This window comes from Hetaerina americana, unplaced genomic scaffold, assembly GCF_022747635.1.
Source record: "Hetaerina americana unplaced genomic scaffold, ioHetAmer1.1.p SCAF_4, whole genome shotgun sequence".
NCBI lineage: Eukaryota > Metazoa > Arthropoda > Insecta > Odonata > Calopterygidae > Hetaerina > Hetaerina americana.
The window spans coordinates 17,132,142-17,142,360 of record NW_027286985.1 but is presented as its reverse complement, the minus strand read 5'-3'; the positions used below and the strand labels follow the sequence as shown (position 1 = coordinate 17,142,360).

The window sequence follows — 10,219 nt, the reverse complement described above, 5'->3', positions numbered from 1 at the left end:
ATCTTACTTTTATATCTTTTCTATATAAGCATTAGTTTCAAGTATATTTTGAGCTTCTCACCAACTTAATATAGCAGGGAAACTTCATTATAACAGAAAATGGGTGCTTTTTACATTGTATTAAGTTAGTTAGACAGATAAAAATAAAAAAGGTGATAAAATAGTACTGATCTTAGGTCATTATTTATAGGTCTACATGAGATAAGCAGGGCACTAAGGGGAATGTTTGTTTAAATATTACATTAGGACACTGAATGTAAAAGCTTCCATGGAAGAAAAATTGAAAATTACAGGGATTTTCTTCTTTAAGAAAAAAAATGTTTCGATAAGCAATATACATCCCAAAGGGGTCTTTATTGAAAATATGAAAAACTTGGATCCTAAGAAACGTGACAGCTTCATAGAACCAATAATATTGGATACATGAAGCATTTACAGGGTGTTCAAACCATTAGGAAATTCTGTTTTCCATAATCAGTGAACCTGTTTTTCGAAAAAGTTGATCAAGTATTGATAATTATAAACTTCAAGTATCAGAAACAAGCAATTTAATTTGTGATATCAAGATTGCAAAATGTTCTGTCGTGTGGTTGAAGGACACATGAATATGAAAAGAATGCTGTGCAAGTATATTAGCCATGATTATAAATTGTTTTCATAATCACAAGTTATTCAAGTAGACTGAGGAATATGAATTTCCTGGAAAATTTCACCATTTAAAAAGTAGAGCTGTCCTGTACTTGTTGAAGTGTATCATTGATATCGTGGACATCAACAAATGTGAACACAATCATAATTGCATTAAAATTCTCAACAATCAACAGAAAGCTTGAAAATAACTACTTGGGAACTACATGTTTGATAAACAAAATGAACAAAACAATTTTGTGAAATCATGAAATAAAAATATGCAGAAAGTAAAAATTTGATTACCATAGTTTCATTTGACCATGAACTATTACTTCAATTTGTGCCATCCCAATTTCGTCTCTCAAAGTGGAGGTCAAGTAGGGCAAGGGCTGTGAAGAAGAACCAAGATACATAGGCACAAATTGGTATCATTTCTCAATTGACAGGATAACTTTTCTACCTAAAATGTGTCAACTACTGATTTTTCCAGAATATTCACTGATTTCCCTGAGTTTTCCAGAAGACAGGAATTACCCGGGTATTTCAAGTTGGCAGACACCCTGATTTAGTATTTATTTTAGACTCCTTAAGGATCAGCATTCCTGTTGACAGAATGTAGGTAAGTTATCAGTGAAAATAAATAAAAAAATAGTCGATCATATTTTATAAATCAAAAAGTAATATACATTAAAACATCTTAATAGACACTAACAAAAAAACTCAATTTTTGCAGTGAATGGCTGATGAATGTACATGATCACAAAGTCATGAAATTTACAAAGAATAGAATTAAATGATCTTTTCGTTTCATATAAATATTACAACGAGGTGAATAGCAAGTTTACTAAAATCCCTAATTTGGGCAATGAATGAAAAATGTTGCCCGTATCCTTTATCGTCCTTGTTATCACGCCTCAAGTACTGGGCCTGGCACCCGTGCTACCCCTTCGGACTGTGGGAAAATGAAACAACAATAGCTGTAACACCATATTCCAAGATAAACTTTGTGTACAATGATAATGATATTTTACATATTTAATAGCTTTTTAACACCTTCATCAAAGAAGAAAGTTTAAATTAAATGTGGTAAAGCATTTAAAAAAAGTTGGTTAGCATAAGTGATTTTAATTCAAAATTCAAATAAGACCTGTGCATTAAAAAATGTCATCTAATATTGAGTTAAATACTGCAAGACATGAGGACACTATTTAGCATTAGTCTTATAAAACTTAATTTAAAAAAAAAATGAGTGAAAGAAATAAAAGTCCATGTTGCATTAAAAGTTACTCTACTTGAATGTCTATATTAGATGCAGTTTTTTCCAAAAAAGTACCAGGATGTACTTTCAATGTATAGAGTTGAACTGATACATTAGTAAAGCAAAAAGCAATTCAACAAATATCTAAGAGAGCATTTTTTACTGAAATTACTCTAACTAATAATTAAAATGACCAACTCTCTATGGCATTTAACCTTTTATTCAGTAGTAGTTGTCCACTGCTCATTAATGTGGTCAAACCACAGTTCTATGGGGGAATAAATGACATACACTTCAGCAGCTATTATAATGATCAATGTGCATTTTTTTTTGCAAATCGATCACCATTGTGTCTTTAGATTCTGGGATATTTTAAAGACTACCCTTTCAAAATAGTAATGTCTCAGTAATTTTTTGGTTTAAATTTCATTCAAAAATAGCAGCCTACAGCCTGTATAGAGTGCACCCGATGTGGGGTGATCATTTCAATCTTTGCACCAATTTCAGAGTGTAAAAATCATCTGCCTTGACTGGGATCCGAACCTTGTATGAATGATTGTTACACTCTGAAATTGTTGCATTGAATTGCAAATTAGCAGATGACTCCGTTAAAAGTTACTGCTGCAGCACCTCCCACAGTTTCTTTGGAATTTCAATCTTTCCTGATTATCCAGAAAGCATAAGATACTTGATGAATACCATTTTTTTAGGTCTCTTAAACCGACAATGAAAATCCTGTATATTCTAAAATGTTTACATGCATGATGTATTATTCAATATGCTGATGGAGACCTGGATGCTAGTTTGTGACATTGTGGTGCATAGGAAATATATTCTAGAGAATTCAAAAAAAGAAAAATTCCATTTTGAAAGGTAGAGAGAATGAAAACTGACAGCAAAATATGACAATGGTTACCAGAATATTTACAGTAATGTTTTTTGGGATTCAAATTCATATTATTGCATGAAGGCAATTTTATAACATTCTTTGTAATAACTCAAATGCATGCTTGCTTTTTTGAAAAAGTTTGACAAGCTGTAACAAAATACTACAAAAAAGCTACAGGCATCATACTTAGCAATTTACCTTGATGCCTCACAATCACTTATTGCCTTTATGTACCCATTAATGTATTCCATAAGCAGAGAAATGAGTTATCAACAATCGCTGGTCAGCGAAACCCAACAACAAAATTCTTTGACTTTCCCTGGATTGGCCGAAGTTCTCCCAGATTGAATAAATCATCAGAAAATACTCTCAAATGTTGATATCTATTTACTGAGTTCACTTTATATATAGAGAAGCCACTTATTTTCTATATTTTTCTAGATTCAACACTTTTCTGACAACTAGGCCAACTTTTATTCAAATTGTCCCCATTAGTTTGAAATCTAATTGAGTGCTTCAAGGAAATCATCCCTTATTGCTGTGGGCGCCACTAATAAGTTGGACCCATAGAGGTTTTGGCTTTTTCAAGGGTCAGCATGCACAATGGCCTAAAAAAACAAGAACTGGTCTCAATAAATACAAAAAACATCATTTCCATTGAAACATCATATTCCAGATTGACATTCCATATTCCTGATTTGAAGATAATATTCCCTGCATTTTAAAAATTTGGTCCATTTGGTGATTTTTCCCTAATTTTGAAAAAGTGAGCGATTGCAGACTTTTTCTTAGGTGCTCACTGAATGGCTATACAAATTGAAATAGTAACATGAATTTGCTTATTTGTATGAAAGAATTAAAGGTTTTTAGATGTACCTTCTGTTCACACCCTGACATTGATACACTTCGGCCTAAGACTACTCAGATAGGTTCTGGTATAAATAACTAACAAACTGGGAGCAAGAATCTTTCGGAAATTTAAACCACTTCCAAACAAAATCTTCATTTACTACTTAAACGAGTTAAAAATACTGAAATACAGGCGAGGAGAAATAAACTACAAAGTAAAAATTTAAAAACATAATCTTTAACACCTTAAAAAAATCCCAGATTTTGTATGAAATTCCCAGTACTTCGCCATTGTGGGAATTTACCTGACTTTGACTGAATTTCAAAGTCGTTGGCCAATTTAAATAACATTCTTCGCTGAACAAATATATATTCTCAAAAAATAATCAATCGTTATCATACCCTGCAGATGCACACTTTTTGGAATTGATAAGTAAATATTATCATTTAAACAAAAAGATGAAGATTACCCAAATTAATGAAATAATATAAGATTGCCATTTTACCACTTGGAAAATCTTTGGTAAATTCCAAATCAAATCAGCATGACTATAGAACTACCATCCTCGTCAAATGGAATAATATATTATTAAAGTTGGCATCATACTCCTTGTCAGAAAGAAATCAATTGGCACATACTAGCATGCCTTAAATATGATGGACCATAAATTTCACAAAGTAATCCAAATGTTGTGGCACCAACAATTTTTCCAGGCCATAAATGAATGCCATCAACAAACATAACCTTTCCATGTTAATAATTTTCTGAAAATGAACTCCTACAGCCAAATAAAAAACAACTACTGTTGATGTGAAGAAGATATGTTAAACATAAGAATCATCTACCACCAAATTCTAATTTAACATAGCTATCACTACTGAAGCATGATGAGCAAGAACTTCAGACCATAATATAAAAAATGCATTGTATCACATACTATGAATAATGTTTCATATGGTTTTTGCACCATAGTGGTCTACATTAATCTTTTGAGACTGTGAAATGAAAATATTTTCCACTCACATGAGTTAGGATTTCCACAGAAAGTAATCTTTATTTGTTAATTCAGCATAAACAACCGAAAAATGTGATTGATTGAATGAATTTTATGAATACTCTTTCAAGTTCATTCACAATTTTCATAGAGGGTAACTTCATTCATATGCATATATTTCTTATTAGTGATACCAGTTGGGGGTTCAATAATCTGAAAAAGGACTATTGAATATTTCAATATATTTTAGAGAATAAATAAACAATGGTATTGATGAGCAAGAAAGTAAATACATAAAATCAGACTCTTAAGGAAATAAGCACTAACTTTCATATATGCATACATGCAACATCAACACTATTGCACTTTTGTTCATAAGTTAGTAAATATGTACCAAAAAGTCTTTTTTCAGAAAGTTTATGCTTCAATTCAAATAATTTACAAGAACTATGTAAATAATAGCAGTCTAAACATCTGTTCAGCAGATGTGCCTCCCCTACCCCTGAATTTCAACGACGCACTCCCTCGATCAAAACAACCCTATCAACAATCATATCAATCCTTTTAACACAAATGTCTTCACGTTCAAAGAGCGACTCTGACTTAATTGAATGAAAAAATCACATATCTTTTTACTGTTATGTGCTGCTGAAGTTTGAATGAATTTTAAACTCTCAAGAATTATGGATCTACATATTGATCTATAAATCACAAGCTACCATAACAATTGAAATGATTACTGTTTTGCTGAAGGAAAACATGATGAGTGAAACATAATGTCATTCAACCATTTCACATTATAAATCCATTACTTTTTTACTAAATTTTTCCTTTTTTTGAAAAATGTTTTGTCAAATATCTTTCTTTGCGATCTACATACATTTTAATGAAACAATTTGTATTGTTAACCATTGTGTATGTTCCCTGTGATAAGCCACAATTTTGATACACTATTTTTCAATTTGGGAAATAATGAAAGCCTGCAAACAAGACAATTACATAATTGAAAATCTGGCTGATTGATTTGTATACATTATAGTTAAACTGTACAAATAAAGAAATATGTAAAATAAAGTTAGAAAAATAAAAAAAGCTGCCATTATGCCTGGAGATTGGTTGCTCTTTTGATTAAATGAAAATCTGCATAAAAGAAGAGAAACGACAAGTTTGCCTCATCTACCAAATAAAATTTTTAAGTAGCCAATTCCCATTAACCAATATGATGATGTTGGTATTAAAACATAAAACCATTGTGCCTACGGTGGGAATCTTATATTAGCAGTATTTATAAGGTGTTAAAAAAATCATTTCTACAAATCTGACTGAATACGTCAAAATTATTACTAAATGTACCTTGCTACAGTACTCCCAGAATTATATTTTTTTTACATTACATTAATGAGGCAAAGGGATCACCTTTTATACCAGCCAAAGATAAGATGAAAATTTAAATACTATAGGGTTGTATTATCACAGCCTGGATGCTTTACTTCGAATAAGTTCTTTGAATGAAAACTCATGCAATTGCATGATACAGATAGTAATAAACCCATAATGTGGCCAACTTTATCTTTGACTTGATAAAGTTTTCTCTAGTCTTCCACCGGGTCAGGGGTACCACATTGGCCAAAATTTCGACGGTCGACTTGAGCATCGAAATGTCAGCCAATATTGAACCCCTAACCTGGCGCAAGACCCGAGTATCAAGTACTTTATCAAGCTGATATGCCGAGAAAGCACCAGATCATATCTTTGACTTACTTATCATATATCAGCGCGTGATACAAGTCTCTCTCTTTAATTAAACGTTCACACTTTTTATCCTCTCCAATGCCATTATCTCACCCAAAAAATATTTGTAGAATTAGATCAAAAAACTGTGAAACAGGCATTGAATGATAGGTCCTTATTTTTAATTGTACTTTTCTGTTCAATATTTATAAATATCATTGGTATAATGTGCTTTAATTTTACTATTCAACTGACCTAGTATATTTTATAACTATAAGTATACAAGATTTTAACAAAATATTGGCATGTAAAGAATTTGCTAGGTGTGAGGGTGGTCTGAAAAGTTTCCGACCTAACAAAGATACAAGACATTTTTACCAAATTTTTCAGATGACCCATGCATTATTTCAGACCATGATGTGACTGAACATGTTGTACGCTTATAACAACTATGCCAATATCAAAACTACTGCTCCTGATATCTTAAGGCATGAATTCTAAAGTAAGAAATAATAGGATTTCAAACAAGTAAATCTATCGTAAAAGTTCCATAAATGCTCTACTATTAATATATTAGACAATGCCTGTGGTGACTTTTGCTTTTACTTTTTCACCAGTTAAAGCTTAAGAGGAGTATTTTTCTGTATCCTTAAGAGAATATTAACAGTTGCAGAATAGATATAAGTTGTAAGCAATTTATTTTAGTTTATTTAGTTTTCAGTTTAAAAGCTAGTTAACATGAGATACAAATTGAACCCACACCAGGCAGTTTTCTTTTACAGCGTAATACCATCACTTTCGGACGAAAATATGGGCGCCTTAATTAGGAAAAATGTTAATTTAAAAATAAATTATAAGTCAATAAATCATAAGTAATCATTAATTTACATAATTGCATAAACAATTTTTAAGAAGGCATGCAGTATTCATTCTGGATAAAAATGAATAGCAACAAAAGAAATTTTCACATATTTATGAAAATGGACTCATGATTTAATGGGATATTTTCATTACAGAACAGATTGCATATGTACAAAACAACTAATTTCATAAACATTACTCCAACAAATGTCCAACATTGTTTCACCATAAAAGAAAAATATTCACATACCCACAATATGCATACTAATAAAAATATGATCCTTCTAAAAATAAACATTAAAATGTACTCTTTTAAATCACAAATTTCGTGTTTAAATAATATATGGCAGTATGTTATAAATTGAAAATGACTTTGGTAATGTGACTTAAGGGAAATCATGGATTTTTGGAATAAAATCCAAGCAACTTGCATTTTAAAACCATTTCCAATAGATCATACTAATATCACATGATTATCCACCAATTAAACTATATGAAGACACTTAAACAAAAGAACGTAATTATTCTAATTTCACATAAATTCCCTTCAACTTTATGGTAACAAAATGATATTAGTGCATCAATAAATAATGAACTGGTAGGTTTGGAAACACAAGAAAATTAGTTTTTATGAAAGAAAAAGATGAACAAGACAGTTAAGTACAAATGCTACTATTTTCTCCATTGACAGCTAAGGAATAGTGACAAAAACAAGGATAGTGTGATGAGGAAATTTAATACAATAAATTAACAAGTGAATATAATAATCCATTAAACAAAGAGATTTTCCAAAGGTATGAAGATTTATCACAGATTTTGGAAAGAAAATCCGAATAGGCCACTGTGATTCATAATAATTTCATTTACTTGAAAACTTGTTTACGACAAAATTTCAACTATACTGTTAATACTCACATTATTAACACATTAAAATTGGGACACAAACCTAGGAAATCATTTCCCTTGTGTGATCAGTCACCAAGATTTCCGTTATGATGCTTAATTAGAATCTTTAGCTGATGACGAGCTATGACGGTGTTTCAGGGGTTTCTGCTTCATTTTTTTAAATTCACCTAACTTTTCAACACCTTACAACTTACATGATTCATAACGCAATGTGTCACTTAGTGGTAATCACCTTTCCAGTGTCTTCATGCCCCACATACTTGGGCTTCCCATGTGTGAAAGGCAGGTATCTGTACTTAATCATATGCTGAAAGTGTAAATGCAATCATTACCACGGTAATTATGACAATTAATAAACAGTAGGTAACTAAAAAATGATGTAGAATGAAAAGCAATGGCATTATATCTCACCTTGATTTGCCTCTTCATCGTAATGCAAAACAACGTAATGAAGTACATTACTAAAATTGGCCAAAATACAGGGATGTTAAAGACCTCAAAAAATGTGCAAATCATTGCGAATAAGGTTGACTTAGTCACTGAATACCAAAACTTGAACTCAGGTAACCGTCGGATAAACGGACGGAATTCTTCATTTGCTTTAGTGGGTAGCTCTGGTCCATCCTCTGCAATACAACGTGGCAGGAGTAATATACAGTGCACATGACTTCAACAATATATTATACTTTTTACGTTAATTATTACCGTCGTAATCTCCCAAAGCCGGATCAATCTTTGGTGATAGGAAAGCTATGAACAAATTTAGATGGTATATCCCAAGAGCATATGCGACTATGTACCATCCCTGTAATAAAATTACATTAAAGATAGAGCATACACCTAGTTAACTTTTAAAATACATGGCAAAACAAATTATCTAACCTGCTCCAAAAATATCCTTAGAGCGAATGCTAAGAGTAGTAGGCAACAAGCAATCCACCGGGACACTAAATGAGGAGTCCACATATCTAAATATGTTTGATATATTTGCCCTAATCGCTTCCATGCTTGAACAATAACACTTCCTTTTGAACTTGTCAAATTATCATCTCCAGATCCTGGCATCATGATGATAACCTGCAACCACCAAACAAGTTTTCTTTGGTCTCTAATCCAAAAGTGAGTTTTAACTGATACAATCTGGCTCCACAAGTATCACTTTCATTGGCAGCGAAATAAAAATGATGTATTAATTAAATTTTAGGACATCACTGATTTAAAATGACACACTTCGCCGCACTACTTCATTTGTACACGTCAACTTCCGATATACCGCACAATGAATTAAGCAGTAGTTGCGAATTAAGACACGCTTTTGGGTTCACCCTGCACCTAAATATGCTAAGAAAACTAACAAGACGATTTTATTTTCAATGATACCGCACTATAAGTGAGTATTATTAACTAAAAACAATTTTTCAACGTTTTCAGTTTTAAATGGAGCACATTTATTTTACCTCTCAATTTGTCAAATATAATGCTTCATCAAAATGCCAAGCCTTTGTTTATTCATCTTCATTGACTATTTATGACATTATTCTGACAAAAGCCGAAATGCAGTACTGGCTAAAGGTTATTTTACTAGACTTTGACTCAGAAATATGTACGCACCAACAAAATCACTTTTCATTCATTCAGCGGCTATAGTCCGTACTACTTCCGCCAACGAGCGAGCTACAAGTTTAGTGCAGTGAAAAAAGTTTAATATTATCATTTCTTTAATCATACTAAATAGTGACTACGACAAAAAATGAAATCCCTATTAATAGACATTATGTAACGGTTGTCGCATTAGTAAATATACCTGAACATTTGGCAGTAAATTAAATAATGATTCAGAAAGCCTTGTGAAATAATAATTGTAATATTCACTTTTTCAAACACTTAGAACAAATTACATTGGGTAGCTGATTCAACAATCTTCAGGACAATGAATAATGTGGATTACGTGAACTTATTTCTACCTTAAATTTCTCATACTTCACTTGAGTGGAATTAAATGTATTCTTCCTCTTAAATAGTTCGTTAAAAAATATCGTATTATGATTGATTGTGACATGACAGTAAGAATATTGTGAATTTTTTTTAAATATGTTATTT

At 31.5% G+C, this 10,219-nt stretch overlaps 2 protein-coding genes across 7 annotated transcripts in view; one reads left to right on the top strand and one right to left on the bottom strand.

Annotated features, from left to right (window-relative positions):
- Positions 1-1,279: 1,279 nt before the first annotated feature.
- On the bottom strand, positions 1,280-10,090 carry LOC139692449 (protein RER1). Of its 6 annotated transcripts, none has more exons than XM_071590651.1 (6): positions 10,018-10,090; positions 9,002-9,196; positions 8,825-8,924; positions 8,531-8,745; positions 8,352-8,426; positions 1,280-1,582 (listed from the first exon to the last, which is right to left on the bottom strand). In XM_071590651.1, the coding sequence occupies exons 2-6, from the start codon at positions 9,185-9,187 to the stop codon at positions 1,538-1,540; spliced, it is 621 nt and encodes a 206-aa protein (XP_071446752.1). In that variant the 5' UTR covers positions 9,188-9,196; positions 10,018-10,090; the 3' UTR covers positions 1,280-1,537. The 6 variants fall into 6 exon arrangements, with proteins under 6 accessions (XP_071446752.1, XP_071446755.1, XP_071446750.1 ...); XM_071590654.1 differs by having other exon boundaries at positions 9,992-10,088; XM_071590649.1 differs by having other exon boundaries at positions 9,924-10,037.
- The window catches only part of Dp1 (satellite-binding protein 1 Dp1), a 44,421-nt gene continuing 43,598 nt past the window's right edge, over positions 9,397-10,219 (top strand). Inside the window, exon 1 of the mRNA XM_071590647.1 lies at positions 9,397-9,509. The gene's annotated coding sequence lies outside the window, so the exon portion shown is untranslated. The remainder of the gene's footprint in view (positions 9,510-10,219) is intronic.